The 23922-nt window shown below is 31.9% G+C and overlaps 3 protein-coding genes and 1 long non-coding RNA gene across 8 annotated transcripts; 1 reads left to right on the forward strand and 3 right to left on the reverse strand.

The window, feature by feature from the left end:
* Positions 1 to 2683: 2683 nt before the first annotated feature.
* Positions 2684 to 4453, reverse strand: LOC106399796 (polygalacturonase-like). Its single transcript, XM_013840250.3, has 4 exons — positions 4242 to 4453; positions 3846 to 4154; positions 3231 to 3749; positions 2684 to 3145 (listed from the first exon to the last, which is right to left on the reverse strand). Exons 1-4 carry the CDS (start codon positions 4350 to 4352, stop codon positions 2891 to 2893), a joined length of 1194 nt encoding a protein of 397 aa, XP_013695704.1. The 5' UTR covers positions 4353 to 4453; the 3' UTR covers positions 2684 to 2890.
* A 236-nt stretch (positions 4454 to 4689) lies between these two features.
* LOC125580615 lies at positions 4690 to 10240 on the forward strand. Of its 2 annotated transcripts, XR_007318354.1 has the most exons (5): positions 4690 to 8262; positions 8389 to 8459; positions 8573 to 8606; positions 9342 to 9737; positions 9860 to 10240. It is a non-coding gene; the product is annotated as an uncharacterized LOC125580615 (long non-coding RNA). The 2 variants fall into 2 exon arrangements; XR_007318353.1 differs by having other exon boundaries at positions 9342 to 10240.
* An 8641-nt stretch (positions 10241 to 18881) lies between these two features.
* Positions 18882 to 20666, reverse strand: LOC106435698 (polygalacturonase-like). Its single transcript, XM_048745385.1, has 4 exons — positions 20438 to 20666; positions 20044 to 20352; positions 19429 to 19947; positions 18882 to 19343 (listed from the first exon to the last, which is right to left on the reverse strand). Exons 1-4 carry the CDS (start codon positions 20546 to 20548, stop codon positions 19089 to 19091), a joined length of 1194 nt encoding a protein of 397 aa, XP_048601342.1. The 5' UTR covers positions 20549 to 20666; the 3' UTR covers positions 18882 to 19088.
* Positions 20667 to 20950: 284 nt separating this feature from the next.
* LOC106435700 (scarecrow-like transcription factor PAT1) lies at positions 20951 to 23646 on the reverse strand. 4 transcript variants are annotated; one of them, XM_048745380.1, is made up of 4 exons: positions 23292 to 23543; positions 23118 to 23189; positions 21793 to 22873; positions 20951 to 21606 (listed from the first exon to the last, which is right to left on the reverse strand). In XM_048745380.1, the coding sequence occupies exons 3-4, from the start codon at positions 22833 to 22835 to the stop codon at positions 21156 to 21158; spliced, it is 1494 nt and encodes a 497-aa protein (XP_048601337.1). In that variant the 5' UTR covers positions 22836 to 22873; positions 23118 to 23189; positions 23292 to 23543; the 3' UTR covers positions 20951 to 21155. The 4 variants fall into 4 exon arrangements, with proteins under 4 accessions (XP_048601337.1, XP_048601340.1, XP_013732060.2 ...); XM_048745383.1 differs by having other exon boundaries at positions 21793 to 23012; XM_013876606.3 differs by lacking the exon at positions 23118 to 23189 and having other exon boundaries at positions 23292 to 23646.
* Between the last annotated feature and the right edge of the window lie 276 nt (positions 23647 to 23922).

A 23922-nucleotide genomic window follows, 5' to 3' on the forward strand; every position in this document is an offset into this window, starting at 1 on the left:
TTAATGTTTTTAAAACAAAATATGTATTTTTTTATTAAGTTTTTTGTGACAATAAGTTGAATATATTTTAAACCACAAATCATAAATATTCTCAGTCTTATACAATTTGTTCTTTAAGTTATTGTTACTTTTATTTTCTTTTATACATTTCTCTTAATATTTATGTATGCATGCATAATATTTTTTTAAAAGGATTTTTCATTAACTAATGTATTTATTGTAGTTTTAAATATATTATAGTTTTCGTGCACTTGATTAAAATTTTTTGGCGTTGGTGGTATTTGAAGTTGTTGAGAACTTGAATGTATATTTACTTTCATAAAGTTTTTGGTGTATGTTTTAAAATAAAAATTTTTAAAGGCTTTTAAATCATATGAATATAATATTCAACACACTACTGTTGACTATTTATATATTAAAAATTATGAAGTAGGCAATTGCAAATTTGCTGAATTTATAGATTCGTTGCTACTTTATAAATTGTCACACGATGAGGTACATATGGTAAAGTTAAACTCAAATCTGTGTTTTTTTTTGTTTTATCTACTATGTATTAAGAAATAATTAACACATTCAATAATATTAAAGAGTAAAAAGTCCTATCAATTGTTCATAGTATAAGCCTAAAGTTAAACTCAAATCTAGCCAAAGAAATAACACCCAGATACGCGTGTCGGTCTGTCAGATAGTGACTTTCCACGTGGATAGCTTAGAAGAGAGGCAAACATATTTATATATATATATATATATATATATATATATTCATTACTAAAATAGATCTTAAGATAACTCAATATTATATTTTTAATTATATAATTAAAAAAATTATTTGATTAATATTTAATTATATAATTTACGTTTTTAAAGTTTTACTAAAATACTTTTTTCATATAATAATATAATATATATATATATATAAATTATCTTTTTAATTATAATTTTTAGATTTTGGATAATTCAATATTCTATTTTTAATTATATAATTAATATTTAGTTATAGAATTTATGTTTTTAACTTTTTACTTAAGACCTTTTCAGATAACAATACAATATATACAAAAGTTATCTTTTTTAAAAAAATTATATTTTCAGATTTTGGATAATTCTTACTATTCTTAATATTGATCAATTATCTAATCAAAATCAATTAAAATTTTGTTCTTAGTTTTTAATTTATTTATACATTTTATTCATTAACAGTTAAACGATATTAACCACTCTAGCTTTCAACGTGAGAACTCCATTGCGAAAATTTACTTCGCAAATAATAGTTTTAAATTATATAATTAAAAAAATTGTTTGATTGATATTTAATTATATAATTTATGTTTTTAACGTTTTACTAAAATACTTTTTCAGATAACAATACAATATATATATATATATAGAAATTATCTTTTTAAATTATATTTTTAGATTTTGGATAATTCAACATTTCTGTTTTTAATTATATAATTAATAATTTTATTTAATTAATATTTAGTTATAGAATTTATGTTTTTAACTTTTTACTTAAAGACTTTTTCAGATAACAATACAATATATACATAAGTTATCTCTTTTTTAAATTATATTTTCAGATTTTGAATAATTCTTACTATTCTTCATAATAATCAATTATCTAATCAAAATCAATTAAAATTTCGTTTTTATTTTTTAATTTATTTATACATTTTATTCATTAAGGGTATAAACGATATTAACCACTTTAACTTTCAACGTGAGAGCTTCATTGCAAAAATTTACTTCGCAAATAATAGTATAGATTGCAGTAGGGGTGTTCAATCCGGATATCGGTTCGGTTTTTTTTGGTTTTCGGTATTTCGGTTAGTAAAATATAACTACCATTCTAAATCCATATTTACTTCGGTTTGGTTCGGTTTATATACCGTCGGTTTTCGATTTTATACCAAAATACATAATTATTTAGTTTGAGATCATATAAAATGAATTTTAGAGTCATATTGTTATCACAGTCATTTATTAAAAATATATTACATGTTCAAATAAATGAACAAAAACGTAAAAATGCTTCTACCATCAAATAAAATCATCAAATCTATAATTAAAATCAGAGCCTGAAATTTTGAAAATAAAAATATGAAACAAAACAGAAACATGAAAGAAAAGTTTTTCCACTCTTCATGTTTAGTGTTCATTAAAGTCATGATTTTTCGATTGAACACGAAACTCTGTTTGTTTATAGATAAAAATAAAGTTGTGAAAATTTTCCATTAATTATTTTTCATCAAATTTATCATCTTCATATTAATTTAGTGAATACTAAAATAAAGCAAAAAAATAAAAAAAAGACTTAGAAAATAAGATGTATGAATTGCGATGTATTGTTATTTAATTATAGTTCAAGTGTTTCACAAATTATATAAGGTTATTTATTACTATAACATGATGGTAGTAGTTATTAACACAAATTTAACTTATATAACAAATAGATTTTCATGTATTGTTATAAAATAGATACATATTTACATGTTTCTACTTTTAATCGGTTTTGTTCGGTTTATTCGGTTTAATCGGTTATATACCAAACCATATCCAAATCCTACGGTTTTTATAAAATTATATCCATTCGGTTTATATGGTATATACCAAAACCAAACCATATTGTCTATTTCGGTTCGGTTCGGTACGGTTCGGTTTTACCATATTGAACAGCCCTAGATTGCAGTGAAATCTTAGTTTCTCATTGCTATCTTAGATTTTTTTACAAAAACGACGCATTTTATACAATCAATAAAGCTAGCAAAAATGCAAAATTTTGGGGGCCAAAGCGGCAAAAATAAACAGTTTTTTTTTTTACAAAGATCAAAGGAAATAACATACACTAGGGTGTACATTTTAGAGTAAATTTTATATACACTCCGAGCTTCTAGTGGCCTGGTAGCTTCGTCACTGGGCTGCTACAAGCTTTAGGGCACTGTTTCCCCACCAACTTCGGAGATACGTTGGAGCACTGGAACGTTGCTGGACCGTCTTTTCCATTATATGTAATATCAATGTCGCCGATCTCCACGTTCTTACACGGAAATCCCTTGCTGCACAATAGCTTCACTGCGTCTTTGTTCCCTGATGATCCTTTGATATTCTTGAACTTTATGTCCACCAGCTTGATGGATGATGGTTTCTACAAACAAATAAAACAATTGAAAATGATAATCAATGGACTATGATCGTTAAGATTTTCTTGAAAAGTACTTTTCTGTACGTACATTCTTGTTGCATCGGTTCCAGGGGCAGTACTCTTGGTCGATGAGGATAGGGTTGCTAACATTGTGGAGAATAATATTCTCGAAATGGATACCAGAGGCGGTCGTGGAGCAAGCTGCAGAGGGCCATGTCTTGATTCTCACACCATTGTCAGTATTTCTGAGGGTGCAGTTCACGACCTTGACGCCAGTGACGTCTTCCTCGTGCCCGTATAATCCGAGGCTTCCAATACTGATTCCGTGTCCCGGACCGCATGAAACTCTTTCGACAAGAAGGTTTTTCATCCCGTCCCCAACAGAGATACAGTCATCTCCGGTTTTGATGTTGGTGTTGATGATCTTGATTCCGTCACTCCTTCCCACGTGGATTCCATCGGTGTTGGGACTCTCTTCAGGGGCTACGATCCTGATGTCTTCGAATGTCAGGTTCTTTGCCCCGATCACGTTAATGTGGAAGTTCTTTGCATCTAACGAGGTTATGTCTCTTACCTTACCGTCAGTTATGTAATCAAACCGTATGCTCTGTTCAACAATGACAAAACATCAACAAATTAACAATGCTATTTGCTATTTAGCTGAGTTATTATAGATAGACAGATAAATAGATAGACAACATACGATAGGGAGTCTTTTGCACTGAGTTAATGACGTCTTGTGGCAGTTATTAGCCCTCCATGAAGCGTTACCTTCACCGTCAAAGATACCACCTCCGTTCAATCTAAAGTTAGTAATCCTGCGGAAAGCGACCCAAAAGTCCTTCCCGTTAACGTTCCCATCAGCTCTCACAGTGCCTTGAAGAACAAATATTATAGGAGCTTTGCATGGACCCATCATCTCTATTTCCCCAAGCTTGAATTCACCTTTTGGGATCAAAACGGTGCTCTTGTCCACGCACTGACATGCCTCCTTGAATAGTTTTGACAATTCCTGCATCCCAAAGATCTTAAGATTTCTTGGAGAACAAGAACACTAATTGGTTAATGGGAAGACTAATAAAGTAGCAGAAAAACTTACGCCGGTGATATCAGAACCTGGACGAGCAGTGATTCTGAATTCTCTAGCATTTGCTGATAAAGCTAACAAACAAAAAACAAAGAATGTGGCTACTCCAAAATGTTCACCCATTACTGAGATTTATTTTACTCACTAGTGATTACAGATTTTTTTATGTTTTTTCTTTTTTGTAAATCACTAGGTTTTTTTTTTAATATATAAAAATTTAGTTTTCGTATTTATGTTTTGTTCCTTGATTTGTCTGCCATTATATAGTCTCTGAGAGGAGAGAGTTTTTAAAGTTGGGTTTCTTATCCACCGTTCCTTTCACCTCTTCTTACCGATATTCTTGGAAACTTTTTAGTCGGAGTTTGACATAGACAAACACTAATAATACCATTGCTTAAAAATAAAGCTTATATTACCTTAATGCACATCAATTGGAGACAAAAAAAATTTCAAATATCTATAAATTTAAATTCATTTATTAATTCAGGAAAATATACATGTATGCCCAAAAACATTTCCCCAATTCTATCGTTCGGCATGTTTCTCGTTTATGCTGCATGTTATGCACATGGTGCACCCAGTCTTCATTCAGCAGGATTCATGTCGATACAGTTTTATCTTTGTAGATATCTAAACCTTTTAATTAATTGTTTTAGTTTCGTTAGTTAAAAAAAAAACAACTAAAAAATTCTTCTTGAATGCCAAAGACACATAAATTAATAAGTTTGGGTATGAAGGAAGTAATGGTGAATTTAGTTTTGGCTAGGGAACATGAGGATATGCAAGAATAGCACTATCTTTCTCTACCACTGTGAGAACAAACACTGGCTATGATGTATGTCTTGGTAGAATTTTATGAGAATGCATGGTGTGGTTTACAGTGATCCGACTTATAGAGGATCGAAATCTGAGCAAGAGTGTAACATTTCGAGCTGTTATATATGATGTACGGAAGTGCTTAAGAAAATTGATTTGGCTACCTACATCACCAAAGTGCGCTTATCTTTTCTGGTACACATCCGTTTAGAACTTCGGAGTTAATCGTATTTGAACTGGAGTAATGGAATGATAAGTGACCTATCGAGAAGTGATTCACGATAGCGTGCGAATGAGACCAAAAAACAGGAAAATGTCATGTGGTGATTGCATGGATCAGTAAACAATAATTTTGAGCCTTCGAAAAACTAACGCACCGCTCGTTAAATGGGATAGGACCCACGGATCGAGTGAGCGGGCGTGAGTGACCCATTAGCCGTGGGCGGTCGGAGCGTAACAAGTGGTGTCAGAACTGGTTAGACATCTCGATTCTGACCCGAGAGGCGTCTTGAGACATGTCGTCAGACGCAACGAGGACGTTGCGTTCTTTTAGAAGGGTGAATTGTAACATTCCGAGTTATGATATATGGAAGAGCTTGAGAGAATTAATTTGGCTACATATGTCACCAATGTGCGCTTAACTTTTACGACACACATATGTTTAGAACTCTAGAGTTAAGCGTACTTGAACTGCAGTAGTAGAATGATAGGTGACCTATCGGAAAGTGATTCATGATAGCGTGCGAGGGAGGCCAAAGAACGGAGAAAATTCATGTGGTGATTGCAGGATCAGTAAATAATAATTTTGACCTTTCAAATAATTAACGCACCGTTCGTCAGATGGGATGAGGCCCACAGGCCGAATGAGCGGGCTTGGATGTCCCATTAGTTGTGGACGGTCGGAGCGTCACGAATGAATTACACAGAGACAAGTCGAGTTTATGAATAATTTTGCACAAATATTTTTGAAAAAAATATCATATAAACTATTCTGATGTGGTTTTATTTACAGTTTTAATATATTGACGATGCATGAATTGCTATTTAGAACATCTTTATTCATAGTACTATGGAAAAATTCTCAACAAAATAATACTGAAAATATAGTTGATATATTCATGGGGTTCCCAAAATCTTGAGATATGCATGCAATTGCCTCAATGAGTATCTCATTTTTGAAAACCACACATATACATGTTAATTAGAACTGAAGTCAAGACCTTGAACCCACCTAGTCCTATAAATTACTTGTTTAGATTTAGTTTTATATGATCCCAAAATGATTTTTTCTAACTAAGCTTATTTGGACTTTAGATTTTTGGTCTGAAATCCATTTGGATTAAGACTAGCCCGAAAAAACTAAATCTTTATATGTTTTAATTTATATGTGATTATTTAAATCTTGTCAAATTTGATTTGTCTATAATTTGATTTTAAAGTTTATGAAAAACACTTTTGTTAAAGAGGAAAATTTTAAACAGATTTTATATTCTAAGACAAAAAGTTGAAACCGATTTTTATGAAAATTTAGATGTTTTAAAACGGTAAAATGATAGATATAACAATATAATTAATAATTTCGAAAACCCTTATAGCTCTTTTAGAACTGTGTGATCTTTTTTTTGCGGGCCGAACCAGGCTAAGTTTAAATAATAATAAATTTTATAGGTTTTGGGTCGGGCTGCAGCGCGCTAGCCCAATTGACACCCACAACATATAAAGATACTATGTTTTTCATATATTGTTTTGTTGAGAACTTTTCCTCCGTACTAGAGATGGAAATATTCTTAGTACATGGTTTTGACTTAGAGCATCCACAGCGTTAAAAGACTATATTGAGTTCTTTAAAATTGAAAAGTAAAACAAACATGTGGAGGGAAAGTTTCTTTAAGAACAAGAAGAGTACGGTCGCAGAGAAACTTCTCTGATTTTCTTTCTTACTTTACCTATTTGTTTAAATTTTTTAATCTCTTGAAACTGATTGAGATACTAGCACTGTGGATGCCTTTAGAACACCTCTAATGGTGAGTATTAGAATAGGTTATAAGCATTTAAGAAAAAAAAACAAAATAAAGAAATTAGAAGAGAAAAGACCAAAAATTCTTATTTCAGAATTTTTTAAAAATTCTTAATATCTTTAAGAGACACATGTTATCATGTGATAGGAAATTAATGTTTTGTTTGGTTTAGAAAAAAAGAACATGAATGAATAATTATAATAGTAATATTTTGTTGTTTTTAGAAACATGTATGGTTTCTATCCGTTGGAGTTGCTCTTAGAATGCTAATACTTGCAGGGTTTCTATAAAAAAAAAATATTATAGCTATTTAGTTTTTTTTATACACGTTGAAACATTGTCTAAAGGACAACTTTTTTTTTAAATACCAAACCGGTTAGTAATTAAGAACTTTTGTGATGTTTCTCTTTTCTAAATTATTAGTTTTCATTTATTTTTATCAAAAACTCTTTTTCACTTCCACGTCGAGGTGCTCTTATCTAGACTGAGACAAGCTGAACAACTTATCTTGGCGAATCCTATTTACATTTCCGTGGGGCGAAACTGTTGGGTTTTCCTCCATTAACCAAATCCAACTAATAAGTGGATAAGGATGATGAATAAAATCTAATCAATACAATACTAAAAGGGGAATAAGGGCTCCCCTCATGCCTCCACATCCTCAAAAATAATCAGCCAATAGGAGAGCCCCGTTAAGCCACGTCGGACGCGCATCGCGTCTCATTTGGGCCTCGCGTCAAATTGGCCTGTTAGTGTTCGAACCTACCTCTCTCCTTCGGCTCCGACTCTTCTTCTCCATCACGATCGTTTCAAGATCATTCTTTTTTTACCTGTTTCTAAATCTAGATCTAAAACGCAAACAGTTAACTCTTCCACATCCTCTCTCTCTCTTAGTAACCGGTTGTCCCTTTTGATTGAAGGAGTTATACATCGGAGAAGAAGATGGTCTCCACCAAAGAGATAGAAAATTAGTGACTTCGAGCTATTGGGTGGTGTCTCTACCAGTGAAGGACTCTGCTTGGAAGCATTCCTTTGATACTCATGTTTATCGGGAACTCAATAGTTTCATCGATTCCATTGAAAATTAGCAAAGATCTCCCGATTGCGTTCTGACGATCTGATATCTTCCACTTCACAGCTTAAATTCCTAATCTTTGGGTTGGAACATTAAATCTCTCTCGAAGATGGTCTGCTCAAAGGTAATATTTTGCGTTTTCATCTCCAGATTGGATCATATTTGGAATTTGTTCTAGGTGATTATGATGATGATTATCTATTGAGATATGCAAATACTGATGATTAGTTTCTTTTGGTGTTTTTCACAGAACAAGGAGAATTACAAAAAAAATTGCTCCACAGGGTGAACCGCAATAACAGAATATGAGAATCTTCTGAGGTAATGTTTTTGGAGCAAAATTTTAAATTGGATTCTACAGATTTTAATGATTTTGGTACTATTAATTAGCTTACGATTGTAGCCTCACCAATGCAATATTGTATATCCTTCAGATGGTGCTATTCTCCATCTCAATTAACCAAAGAGGTAAGCACATTGTCCCATCCATGATGTGTAGTTTTTGTTAAGACAGCCAATGTTTGGTATCAATGTGTCCACATGATTATCTCATGTTTAAGATTTTTAAGACTGAGATGAAGTAATTCAAAAGCACAGACGGTATTAATGTTCTTTGATTTGCATATAGTTTATAGTGATAAAATTATTTTAATTAAAAAAATTCAACAGAAAGGCCATGATCCAACAAGGAAGTTAAGCTTATCTCACAACAGTCCTTACAATATTTTTTTGCTAAATTGCAGGCCTACATGATGTCCTATGTGATTTTATGTTGTCTTTTGTTCGAAAAGCCGTAACTTTCTCCTCTAATCCTTCGATAGAATTAATAATGGGGAAAATGAAATCTTTAGTCTGTGATCAGTATGTTCTAAAAGGAAATGAAAAAAAATATAATAGTCTTTCTCTAATTGCTTGCGTTTGCAGGAAAATACATGATCACCCTAAAGTATAGCGTGTTTGTGATTGTTTTATACTAGCAATATTTTTTTAGGAATAAGAAGGTTAGAAGAAAACTGTTTGTTTGATAGATTTTTGGATGAATTTGTTTTAGCTGTAGAGTATGGAATTATGCGTTTGTGTATTACTATTTCATAGCTGGAGACTGGATTGTGGAATCTTACAACCAAGTGTTTTCACTGCATATAATATAAAGAGTAAAAATCCTTGTGATGATACTATTTTTTGTTTGGCGTTACCTTTCAGAGTGCGTTAAATATTTGCCTGGCTGGTATTGAAGACACGACGGAGCCTTTGGAGACGTAACTAAACTTTTGAAATATCAAACATGTTGCTAGAGGAAGCACTGACACTGGCTCGTGCCTTCAGCCACTTTCTTAACATGATAGGCGTTGCCAAAACCCATCATAGGCTAGCTAACTACACTAGACATCCGTGTCACAAAAATAAAAAGATTTAGTCGATTTATGTTTTCATACACTTGGAAGATTGCTTTATCATTTAGAATTTTGTTTTCCTATTTTCAGAGTTAGTAGAGACTGCAACCTTCCACACCTCATGAGGTCATGCAACGATGTATTCACTAAGCCGAGGCAAGGTGGTATTTCCCCATATGAGCTTCACTACTTAGTTTGCAAACAGGTTATGATTCATTGTCCTACTCACTTTTACAGTTTCATCATTGCCAGCTCTTCTCAGATGCCTTTAATTCTTGGTAGGCTCCTAAGTCCTAATTAAATACGTTTTTCATGAGCCATCTTCAGTGTAGATGATGAAGAAAGATCAGAGCAGCATCTCATAAATGCAGCAGACAAAGAGGTTGTTTATCTAAAAATAAACCAATGGGACTTACTAGAGAAGATACCTAAGAAGCCAACCAGCGATTACTTCCTTCTGAAAAATCATAAACAAAGGGAGTAAAGTAGCATTCGCTCCTAATTATTGTGATTGAACTACCCGTAAAATTGGTTCAGTATTCTTCTCACTCTACGAATGTAAAAGAAAACATATATATATATATCTAGGAAGCGATGTTCTCTTCGAAGGAATGAGACATTTTAATCTATGAGCAAAAGCCACTAGCAAGTTCTTTGTTTCCTGATCTGAAACATTTTATATCCTATGTAAATTATGTCTCTTGATGACCTGAAGAAAATATAATATGTATTTTTTTATATTTTTTTTTTGTGTTGTGAATTAATAAGAAATAAATCTTCGAATATGAACAAGTTACCGAAGACTTATTCATTTTAGTTTTTACTGCATGTGAGGCTGGGTAAAAGAATACACGGTTTACAGGCCCGTCCCTTTACTAAAGCTGGTAAAAGCATTGGTTTCAGGCCACATCAAATAAAAGTAAAATTTGGACCACAATATGTAATATTTGTTTATAGCTTAGATGGTTAACCAAGTGGAAATTGACTTCTTTAGCTCCTGTTAAAAAATGTCCTATGACACCTCCCAATATTTTAAATCATGTTTTTGGTAATTTTAGATAAGCATCTCATTATAAGGCCACATTTTTTTACAGACTTTAGGTCTCTAAAAAGTTTGGGACGGCATTGACGGTTTGTAACGTAAAAGAATACCAGGCCAGGTTTATCAAAACTGAACCACCATTTGCAGTAAAACTTTGAAGTTTACTCCGCATCTTTCATATTTTACTTCTTTATGATATTTTGTCTGAACATATAAGTAGAAATATTCTTTTTTATTTATTTATTAGCTTTTAACATTCTATTAAACATTGCATGTTAACTTTGTTCATGTTTCTATGAGCGTAAGTGTTTATAAATCCAAAATTATTTTATTTGAAACCTTTAATAAATTTTACATAAAATATCAAGTCATGTGTAATAATACTTCCTCCATTTCAGTTTAATTTTCGTTGTAAAGTAAAATTTTTGTTTCAAAATAAGTGTTGCTTTAGAATTTAAAGAAAAATTTATTAATAATATTCTCCAGATTATTTTTATATTGGTTAAAATATGGTTAGGTGTATAAATAATGGTGTTTTTTATTTTAAAAATATGCAAAATTAAATATTTTCTTATTCTGTGTACATAAACCTCCACAATTAAAATGAAATGAAGAGATTACATGTTTGTATGATTTATAACTTCTTATAAAACATATATTTATTTGATTATAAGTCTATTCAGACATTGTTATAAATGATTTGTTAAATTGTTATAAATAATTTTAAAATTCTTATAAATGATTTTGTATACTTTTAATAAATGATATATAGGCTTTTATAACAATTTGTAAATCTTATAAAAATTTTATAAATGATTTTATAAATCTTAATATTGAATTTATAAAAAATTATAAATAATATTATAGTTATATTAAGTATGAATTTTATTAAAATTAGTATGTTATTATAATGTGTTATATAAAATGTAAAGTCGTTATATTGGTTGCCACAACTTATTCTTTTAAAACAAATTGTATAATTTATAAATTCTTAATTGGTAAAATTAATTGATGAAAGATTATATATATACTTTCCATAATTTTATAATTAGTTAAAACATGTATATATGAAATATAATTTTTACATTTCAAATATACCTTCCATCTTATATAAAACTTATAATATACACCAACGATTGTAAAGCTTTCACAACAACTAAGCAGCTATGTTGACATAGCTAAAAAGCATAAATAATCAAAAATATAAAATTATTGTGGTGGAAAAGATTACATGTTCAATATATAACTGTCAAAACAAGAACCCAAAATGTAATACATTATGATTAATATCTCCTATTTACAGGGAAGCTAATGCGCATTTCATCGATAGCGACACAATTTTACTTTGACAACATAATAAAAATCATCAAAAACATCTAAGGCAAGATAAAATTCAAGTTTAATGTATGAATTTGAGCAAAAAAAAAAACGATACAATTCATAGGATGATCTTCAAGAAAATCCAACTAAAAGCAACTTTTTCGATCTGTCTTTCAAACAGTTTTTGTATTGTAAACTTAGTCTTAATATTTTAAAAAACTTATAAAATACAATTTAGAAGAACAAAAAAAAATAACATGCAACATTTAAACAACTAAAATCAGCACATGTCAACATTTATACAATTCATAGGATGATCTTCAAGAAATTCCAACTAAAAGCAACTTTTTCGATCTGTCTTTCAACAGTTTTTGTATTCTAAACTTAGTCTTAATATTTTAAAAAACTTATAAAATACAATTTAGAAGAACAAAAAAAAAATAACATGCAACATTTAAACAACCAAAATCAGCGCATGTCATCTCTCCCCCCCCCCCCCCCCCCCCCCCCCTCTTTTTATACTACTCCATATGTTCCATATGCTCCATTAAGATAGACTTTTTAGAAAAAAAATTTGTTTCACAAAAATGTATTTTTTGTATTTTTTTATGAAAAAATTATAAACTTCAAGAAAATTAATTGACTTGAAAATTGAAAATTATAGAGAATAATACATATATTGTGGTAGTTTGATGTGTTTTCTTAATATGTGTGAAAATATTAAAAAGTCTATCTTTTTGGAACAAAGAGAGTACATGTTAAGGGTTAAAAAAATTGTTAAATTGTTAACTTTAAAAGTAAATTATCCGCGCGTAGCGCGGAAAACGAACTAGTAAAGATTAGAGAGTGTTTATAGAATTAGCTTGTTACCTTCACTAAAAAAAAAAAAAAAAAAAAAAAGTATAAGTAAGATGTTTTATTTCTTTTTTTTTCTGAAACACAAATAAGATGTTTTAATAGCATTTGTATTTTGTAATCTATCCAAGAACAAACACTAAGAAAGCAAATCTAAGCGAGAAACATTTTTTGAGAGTGATCACAAAAAGAGTTTTTTTTTATTAAATTCTCTTTCCTAAGAGCACTCGCAATGAGAATCCTTAAAGATAAGTCATTAAGAAAAAATAATTAAATAATCAGTAGACTCCACCAAAAGCTAAGGATTTAATCCTTAAAATCCTTAAATAAAGACTATTTCTTAGTGAATTTTTGCACTATTTGCGGGTTCCCATGACATGTGGTGATTCACGATTGATTGATATTATTATTTTTTTAATCTAAAAGGAAATGAAAAAATAATATTTAAAAAATCAAAATACACTTTTTCTAAGTACTCTCTTTGGATAACACCATTGCGGGTGCTCTAAATAGAAACGTCTTTCTATAATTTGAAGTTGTCTCCTCCCATATCAAACTTGTGAAAGACATTCGGCTAGCTTTCCCAACAGAAACCTCTTCACCACCTTTCCCTAGCTAAATGGAGTATCCTGATCCATCGAGTTTTGGCTCACATGGTATGATTGATTAGATGATATTGTCGAGGTCTAGGGACCAGGTTTTAACAGAAGTCGGTCATGTTTTCTTATTCGTATGACTAGAAAATCAAATCACTGTTCATTAGACCTGCATGTTGTATAACATCTGCAAAATAAATCTTTTTAATGACTAGGAAGTTTTAAACACGAAAACACGCAGAATAATTCTTTTTACAGCGCAGATCTCTCCCAACAAAAATAACTATATAAATTCTAGTTGACAACAAAAATCGTGTGCAAATGTAATATGCATGCATACTCAGTTTTATTATTTCAGGTGTTTGATTTCAAACATCGATCTGATAATGGGATTTGGATGTAACCAAAAGGAACAAAAGGCAAACTTAAATCCGTACCAGATCATCATAGAGCATCCATGCATCTTCCCATTTACTATACTTACTAGGTGTTTTATCCGCGATGCGGACTTAAACATTTTCATAAATTTTTGAAAAGTTCTTTGTATACTATTCTAGTTATATTGTGTTTTCCAAAAAAATTCTTGCGATCAATTTAGTATCATCTATGTATTGTCTACTCTCGAATATATAAATATATATATTTCTGAACAATTAAATATTAAAATATTTTAGTGGTATAATTTAAACTTGGGTCTATAGTCAAAAAACAAAACTTGTTTCCAATTTATGTAAAGAATATTATTTTTTGAATGAGCAAAGATTTAAGGATGGTTATTTTTTTAAGAACATTAACTTGTTATTTCTGAACAATTAAATATTAAAATATTTTAGTGTTATAATTTAAACTTGGGTCTCTAGTCAAAAAAAACAAAACTTGTTTCCAATTTATGTAAAGAATTTTTTTTTTTTTGTGAATGAGCAAATATTTAAGGATGGCTATTAGCAAATAAATGTTTGAGAACTTTAATTTTTTTTTTTTGAGATTCTACTGCTATAGTAGTTTAAGGGTTTTTAAAATATTACTAATTAATTGTTATTGATTCGAAGATTTTCAAATTTCATCAAAATTCTTTATTTATTTATGACAATAGTTTTTCATTCTATTTTAACAAAATTTAACTTTTTTAAAATATAATTTCCCTTTTTTATTCATAAGATACAACTTTAAAAATATTTTGACAATTAAAATAATGAATGTAGGATTTAAAATCCGCTATGTAATTTGTATTTGAATATCACAACAACAATTTATATAGCGGTAGAGTTTAGGTCTTTTTAGCTTTAAGTTTTAAGATTATTTTTTAGTGTTTAGGGTTGGTAGAGTTTTAGCGTTAGATGAGATTTATGGTTAGGTTTATGTAGGGTTTTAGGATTAGATTTAGGCAGGGTTTAGGGTTAGCAGGGTTTAGGGTTCGGTACGGTTTTTAGGGTTAGGCAGGGTTTAGGGTTAGGAAGGGTTTAGGGTTAGGCAGGGTTTAGGGTTAAAAAGGGTTTAGGGTAGGTAGAGTTTAGGGTTAGTAGGGTTTTGGGTTAGGTAGGGTTTAGGGTTAGGTAGGGTTTAGGGTTGGTAGGGTTTAATGTTAGGTAGGGTTTAGGGTTCGGTAGGGTTTAGGGTTAGATAGGGTTTAGGGTTAAAAAAGGTTTAGGGTAGGTAGGGTTTAGGGTTAGTAGGGTTTTGGGCTAGGTAGGGTTTAGGGTTAGGTAGGGTTTAGGGTTGGTAGGGTTTAGGGTTAGGTAAGGTTTAGGGTTCGGTAGGGTTTACGGTTAGGTAGGTTTTAGGGTTACGTACGGTTTAGGGTTAGGTAGGGTTTAGAATTGGGTATGGTTTAGGGTTAGTAGGGTTTAGGGTTAGGTAGGGTTTAGGGTTAGAAAGGGTCTAGGGTTAGAATGGTTTTAGGGTTAGGTAGGGTTTAGGTTAGGTAGGGTTTAGGGTTAGTAGGGTTTAGGGTTATGTAGGGTTAGGGTTAGGTAGGGTTTAGAATTAGGTAGGGTTTAGGGTTAGCATGGTTTAGGGTTAGAAGGGTTTAGGGTTAGTAGGGTTTAGGGTATGTAGGATTTAGGGCTAGAAAGGGTTTAGGGTTAGGTAGGGTTTAAGGTTAGAAGGGGTTTGGGGTTAGGTAGGGTTTATGGTTAGAAAGGGTTAAGGGTAGGTAGGGTTTAGGGTTAGGTAGGGTTAAGGGTTAGGTAGGGTTTAGAATTAGGTAGGATTTAGGGTTAGGTAGGGTTTAGGGTTAGAAAGGGTTTAGGGTTAGTAGGGTTTAAGGTTAGTAGGGTTAGTAGGGTTTAGGGCTAGAAAGGTTTTAGGTTAGGTAGGGTTAGTAGGGTTTAGAGTTATGTAGGGTTAGGGTTAGGTAGGGTTTAGGGTTAGTAGGGTTTAGGGTTAGGTAGGGTTTAGGGTTAGGTAGGGTTTAGGGTTAGGTTTTAGGTAGGGTTTTAGGGTTAGGAAGGGTTTTAGGGTTAGGAAGGGTTTAGGGTTAAATAGGGTTTAGGGTTAGGTAGGGTTTACGTTTAGGGTTAGGTTGGTTTACGATTTGATAGGTTTAGGGTTTAGGTAGTATGAAGGGTTTAGGGATTAGGGTTTGGTTTATGTAGGGTTTAGGGTTAGATAGGGTTAAGGTCTAGGTTTAGGTAGGATTTAGGGTCAGGTAGGATTTAGGGTTTAGGTAGTAGGAAAGGTTAGCGTTTGGTTTAAGTTGGGTTTAAGGTTTGATTTAGAATAATGCTTAGGATTATAGGGTTTAGGGTTTGTTTGTTTTTTTGTTTATGCATTTAGTGCTGAGTTTTTCGGATAAAATTTTATATTAATATTATTGATTCATAATTTTTCTTAAAATATTAAAATTATTAAAGTGATTTTTAATGTTTTTAAAACAAAATATGTATTTTTTTATTAAGTTTTTTGTGACAATAAGTTGAATATATTTTAAACCACAAATCATAAATATTCTCAGTCTTATACAATTTGTTCTTTAAGTTATTGTTACTTTTATTTTCTTTTATACATTTCTCTTAATATTTATGTATGCATGCATAATATTTTTTTAAAAGGATTTTTCATTAACTAATGTATTTATTGTAGTTTTAAATATATTATAGTTTTCGTGCACTTGATTAAAATTTTTTGGCGTTGGTGGTATTTGAAGTTGTTGAGAACTTGAATGTATATTTACTTTCATAAAGTTTTTGGTGTATGTTTTAAAATAAAAATTTTTAAAGGCTTTTAAATCATATGAATATAATATTCAACACACTACTGTTGACTATTTATATATTAAAAATTATGAAGTAGGCAATTGCAAATTTGCTGAATTTATAGATTCGTTGCTACTTTATAAATTGTCACACGATGAGGTACATATGGTAAAGTTAAACTCAAATCTGTGTTTTTTTTTGTTTTATCTACTATGTATTAAGAAATAATTAACACATTCAATAATATTAAAGAGTAAAAAGTCCTATCAATTGTTCATAGTATAAGCCTAAAGTTAAACTCAAATCTAGCCAAAGAAATAACACCCAGATACGCGTGTCGGTCTGTCAGATAGTGACTTTCCACGTGGATAGCTTAGAAGAGAGGCAAACATATTTATATATATATATATATATATATATATATATATTCATTACTAAAATAGATCTTAAGATAACTCAATATTATATTTTTAATTATATAATTAAAAAATTATTTGATTAATATTTAATTATATAATTTACGTTTTTAAAGTTTTACTAAAATACTTTTTTCATATAATATAATATATATATATATATAAATTATCTTTTTAATTATAATTTTTAGATTTTGGATAATTCAATATTCTATTTTTAATTATATAATTAATATTTAGTTATAGAATTTATGTTTTTAACTTTTTACTTAAGACCTTTTCAGATAACAATACAATATATACAAAAGTTATCTTTTTTAAAAAAATTATATTTTCAGATTTTGGATAATTCTTACTATTCTTAATATTGATCAATTAGCTAATCAAAATCAATTAAAATTTTGTTCTTATTTTTTAATTTATTTATACATTTTATTCATTAACAGTTAAACGATATTAACCACTCTAGCTTTCAACGTGAGAACTCCATTGCGAAAATTTACTTCGCAAATAATAGTTTTAAATTATATAATTAAAAAAATTGTTTGATTGATATTTAATTATATAATTTATGTTTTTAACGTTTTACTAAAATACTTTTTCAGATAACAATACAATATATATATATATAGAAATTATCTTTTTAAATTATATTTTTAGATTTTGGATAATTCAACATTTCTGTTTTTAATTATATAATTAATAATTTTATTTAATTAATATTTAGTTATAGAATTTATGTTTTTAACTTTTTACTTAAAGACTTTTTCAGATAACAATACAATATATACATAAGTTATCTCTTTTTAAATTATATTTTCAGATTTTGAATAATTCTTACTATTCTTCATAATAATCAATTATCTAATCAAAATCAATTAAAATTTCGTTTTTATTTTTTAATTTATTTATACATTTTATTCATTAAGGGTATAAACGATATTAACCACTTTAACTTTCAACGTGAGAGCTTCATTGCAAAAATTTACTTCGCAAATAATAGTATAGATTGCAGTAGGGGTGTTCAATCCGGATATCGGTTCGGTTTTTTTTGGTTTTCGGTATTTCGGTTAGTAAAATATAACTACCATTCTAAATCCATATTTACTTCGGTTTGGTTCGGTTTATATACCGTCGGTTTTCGATTTTATACCAAAATACATAATTATTTAGTTTGAGATCATATAAAATGAATTTTAGAGTCATATTGTTATCACAGTCATTTATTAAAAATATATTACATGTTCAAATAAATGAACAAAAACGTAAAAATGCTTCTACCATCAAATAAAATCATCAAATCTATAATTAAAATCAGAGCCTGAAATTTTGAAAATAAAAATATGAAACAAAACAGAAACATGAAAGAAAAGTTTTTCCACTCTTCATGTTTAGTGTTCATTAAAGTCATGATTTTTCGATTGAACACGAAACTCTGTTTGTTTATAGATAAAAATAAAGTTGTGAAAATTTTCCATTAATTATTTTTCATCAAATTTATCATCTTCATATTAATTTAGTGAATACTAAAATAAAGCAAAAAAATAAAAAAAAGACTTAGAAAATAAGATGTATGAATTGCGATGTATTGTTATTTAATTATAGTTCAAGTGTTTCACAAATTATATAAGGTTATTTATTACTATAACATGATGGTAGTAGTTATTAACACAAATTTAACTTATATAACAAATAGATTTTCATGTATTGTTATAAAATAGATACATATTTACATGTTTCTACTTTTAATCGGTTTTGTTCGGTTTATTCGGTTTAATCGGTTATATACCAAACCATATCCAAATCCTACGGTTTTTATAAAATTATATCCATTCGGTTTATATGGTATATACCAAAACCAAACCATATTGTCTATTTCGGTTCGGTTCGGTACGGTTCGGTTTTACCATATTGAACAGCCCTAGATTGCAGTGAAATCTTAGTTTCTCATTGCTATCTTAGATTTTTTTACAAAAACGACGCATTTTATACAATCAATAAAGCTAGCAAAAATGCAAAATTTTGGGGGCCAAAGCGGCAAAAATAAACAGTTTTTTTTTTTACAAAGATCAAAGGAAATAACATACACTAGGGTGTACATTTTAGAGTAAATTTTATATACACTCCGAGCTTCTAGTGGCCTGGTAGCTTCGTCACTGGGCTGCTACAAGCTTTAGGGCACTGTTTCCCCACCAACTTCGGAGATACGTTGGAGCACTGGAACGTTGCTGGACCGTCTTTTCCATTATATGTAATATCAATGTCGCCGATCTCCACGTTCTTACACGGAAATCCCTTGCTGCACAATAGCTTCACTGCGTCTTTGTTCCCTGATGATCCTTTGATATTCTTGAACTTTATGTCCACCAGCTTGATGGATGATGGTTTCTACAAACAAATAAAACAATTGAAAATGATAATCAATGGACTATGATCGTTAAGATTTTCTTGAAAAGTACTTTTCTGTACGTACATTCTTGTTGCATCGGTTCCAGGGGCAGTACTCTTGGTCGATGAGGATAGGGTTGCTAACATTGTGGAGAATAATATTCTCGAAATGGATACCAGAGGCGGTCGTGGAGCAAGCTGCAGAGGGCCATGTCTTGATTCTCACACCATTGTCAGTATTTCTGAGGGTGCAGTTCACGACCTTGACGCCAGTGACGTCTTCCTCGTGCCCGTATAATCCGAGGCTTCCAATACTGATTCCGTGTCCCGGACCGCATGAAACTCTTTCGACAAGAAGGTTTTTCATCCCGTCCCCAACAGAGATACAGTCATCTCCGGTTTTGATGTTGGTGTTGATGATCTTGATTCCGTCACTCCTTCCCACGTGGATTCCATCGGTGTTGGGACTCTCTTCAGGGGCTACGATCCTGATGTCTTCGAATGTCAGGTTCTTTGCCCCGATCACGTTAATGTGGAAGTTCTTTGCATCTAACGAGGTTATGTCTCTTACCTTACCGTCAGTTATGTAATCAAACCGTATGCTCTGTACAACAATGACAAAACATCAACAAACTAACAATGCTATTTGCTATTTAGCTGAGTTATTATAGATAGAGAGATAAATAGATAGACAATATACGATAGGGAGTCTCTTGCACTGAGTTAATGACGTCTTGTGGCAGTTATTAGCCCTCCATGAAGCGTTACCTTCACCGTCAAAGATACCACCTCCGTTCAATCTAAAGTTAGTAATCCTGCGGAAAGCGACCCAAAAGTCCTTCCCGTTAACGTTCCCATCAGCTCTCACAGTGCCTTGAAGAACAAATATTATAGGAGCTTTGCATGGACCCATCATCTCTATTTCCCCAAGCTTGAATTCACCTTTTGGGATCAAAACGGTGCTCTTGTCCACGCACTGACATGCCTCCTTGAATAGTTTCGACAATTCCTGCATCCCAAAGATCTTTAGTTTGCTTGAAGAACAAGAAAGCTAATTGGTTAATGGGAAGATGAATAAGGTATTAGAAACTTACGCCGGTGATATCAGAACCTGGACGAGCAGTGATTCTGAATTCTCTAGCATTTGCTGATAAAGCTAACAAACAAAAAACAAAGAATGCTGATACTCCAAAATGTACACCCATTGTTGTGATTTATTCTAGTCACTAGTGATTACAGTTTTTTTTATGTTTTATTTCTTTTTGTAAACCACTAGGTTTTGTTTTTTTAGTATTTGAAAATTTATTTTTCTTATTTATGTTTTGTTCTTTGGTTTAGCTGTCATTATATAGTCTATAAGAGGAGAGAGATTTGAACGTTGAGTTTGTTATCCACCGTTCCTTTCACCTCTTCTTACCGATATTTTTGGTAACTTTTTAGTCGGAGTTTGACATCGACAAACACTAATAATACCATTGCTTACCGAAAATAGTTACTTTGCATTAAGAAACGAAGACTTTTTCTCTGTTCAATTTAAAAATAGGTACATAATTTGCATGATTTATATTTTTATCATGTCTTAATTTTGGGGTTTGAGTACACTCATATAGTAAATAAATTGTTACTGATGTATTGTGTGTCCACACAAAATGCCTGAACTAGTATTTCAAGACATGTTCTGCCATGCAATGGTTTCTAGAAGTAGACGGACATGAGATTCTTCTAATGTTTTTGAAGATTCAAATGAGCAACTGAAACTGCATACAAGTAGACACACTTTGATTACGGTTACAATAAAGACTTATCTCCGTGTCATTTCCATGCACACGAGGCGACCAAATCTCGTCTCATCCAACCAAGATACAAGGCTCCATCTCTTTCTTCCAGCCTATACTTGTCCGAATAGTTCCTGAGTAGACTTCTAATAGTGGAATTCACAAGAGGACTCAACGGGTAAGGAGTGAAACCAGCCATCCCAAACCGTGACCTCCATTTCCCTAGGAGCTCGTGCCGCTCCACCCTATCAGCTCCTTCACAAGCGATGATGTTCACTACATCTCTTGCTAGACAATGTTGCTCCACGTTAATCCTCTGTTTGTGATTCCTTGGGAGAGTCACATCTATTGACTCGAACATGGCGTCATAGTAGTCCATTGTCTCTTTGAACCTGGGGAAGAAAGCAGCCGTGTTTGTGTTTGATTCTTGCTCCACTAGAGTCACCACTTTGGGAGATAAGCTCTTCACCATTCTCAGTAACCGGTCACTGCACAAAAATATACTTAGTCAAGGGAATGTAAACACACTAGAATCACTCTATTAGGTACATCGTCCTACGTCGGAAGTTGAAATGGATCCTAAATAATATATAAGGGAAATTGTCAATTTATCGGACGCTCATCTAACTTAACACACTTTATGTTTCTAACAAATTTCAAGAAAGAAACTGTACCGGTGATTCTCGGTGCTCACGCTTTCGTCAGGCATATGATGAAGCACAAAGGCAAAGTTAACGGCTAGAGCTTCCCCTGGTCGGACTCCGAGGTTCTTAGGTCTAACCTCAGACACTGACACCGACACCGAGTTAAACTCAAACGGAACGTTGAACTGCTTAGCAAGCTTAGCGAGTCTGTTCCCTACAATGTTTAAGCCACCTCCACGAGCATACGCTGACGTTGTATCATCAATACCCGTTATCCGTATCCGAGGAGGCCCACCGGGCCTAGCTGCAAAAGCCTGGATAAGAGTAACCCATTGACTCCCTTGACCTATTTGGAAATCAATAATGTGAACTCGGTTTTCTTCCTTCATGGCTTCAGCAATGGCCCCATTAGCTGACATGTATCCGAACTTGAAGTAAGGACAAACCTCATAGAGGATGTGCATGTAAGAGAGCAGGTCGGTGCTTGCGGGTTCAGGGCACTGGTTAAGTGATTTGTATATGGAACTACCGGATGAAGATAACTGAGCCACTAGACCTTCTAGTAAGTAAGCTCCCAAACGTTCAATAGGCTCACCAGAAACGGAGACCATAAGACGCAGCTTCTCCATCATCGAACGTGCCATCATAAGATCGTTTTCAGACATAGCTTTTGCACATGAAACAAGATCAGCTCTTAGGTCACGTCTAGAGACGGCCTCTAGAGTTGATCTCCAGGTATTAGTCTCTTGACACGACGTGGAATCAAAGGAGTCGTTGTAATCTAGGACCAAGTCCAATGAGTCAGGCCCCATCATCACCGTTTCGAGTTCCTTTATCTTGTCATTAAAATCATCCGTCACACAAGAGCCAGACGTATCCTCGTATGCAGAGTTGTTATGTGATACCAAGGCCGTAGCGTTTGAGAGAACATCGTAAGCAGGAGAGTCAGGTGATGATGACTCTGGCGTGCAGTACCGTTTACGTGAGTTGTGAACCGGTACGTACCTACGCTTCCCAACAGAGTTGGCAGGCAAAGAGTAGGCCTCAATCTCTTGTCTTGGATGCTTGTACATTTTTTTTTGTCACGTTTATGATTCACACCTTAAATAATCTGCACAACCACAAGTACAAAAAAAAAAATCAAACATGACTCATCTACAACTATCCAAGAAAAGCTCAAGCTCATGTCAAGACTTAAGATATAGTTTTTGCAACTCAGATCCACCTGATCCCTCTATTTGTAAGGAACCCTAATAAGTGAAAAACATGTAATTTAGTTATATGCATACTAATATTTTCTGCAGCTACTCATAGAAACAGAGATCAAGAACTCAGCATAGAAGCAAATACTATACCTTAACATTTAATCAAGAATTTTTCTGACAGGATCAAGAAAGAGAGAGAGGGTTTAGAATCTTATGTGACGGCTGTAATTCAATAAGGACCATATTACAGTTAGAAAAACAGAGGAATTAAAAATCAAACAGAACTGCTCGTGTGAAGAAAGATCTAATCTTTGTAGTACCCACCTGACTTTTTCTGAGATGAAAAACCCTTAAAAAAATAGTGAATCTTGAAGAAGTACCATGTGAACCAGAGGCATGAGCAAGAAGAGAGATAAAGTTGTCGGAGACAAGGCACATGGGAATGACTTTGAAACACAAGTCACTCTTCTTATCATAGAGAGAGAGAGAGAGTAGAATCTCAATCAGGCGTGTTATTTACGATTATAACACTCAAACACGTCCCGACCACCACCACACCATTTTATTTATTAACCCTCACTGATCCACAAGATACATGTCCCCCATCCAATTTTTGTCTAAATCCGTTTTTTTCAACTTTGAGAATTTCGAATATATTTTATAAGGAAAAGGGTGTGGAAAGATATATTTAGTTTTAATACAATAATACATATAGAAAAACAAACAAAACTAGAATACAAACTAGTTGGTTTTCAATAAGCAAGAAGACTAGAACACCATGGAAAATCAAAGTCAAAGAATGTTGACCGCGTAGAGAAAGAAGAGTGTATAAACTGATGTAGATAGATATTTAGAATAAATATCTTAATTATTTAGTGTTTTATTTATTATTTGGATAATTATCTTTAATATTTTAGGGTTTTATGATTTCTTATATATAGCCGTCTAGGCTTAA

This window comes from Brassica napus, chromosome A2 (assembly GCF_020379485.1).
Source record: "Brassica napus cultivar Da-Ae chromosome A2, Da-Ae, whole genome shotgun sequence".
NCBI lineage: Eukaryota > Viridiplantae > Streptophyta > Magnoliopsida > Brassicales > Brassicaceae > Brassica > Brassica napus.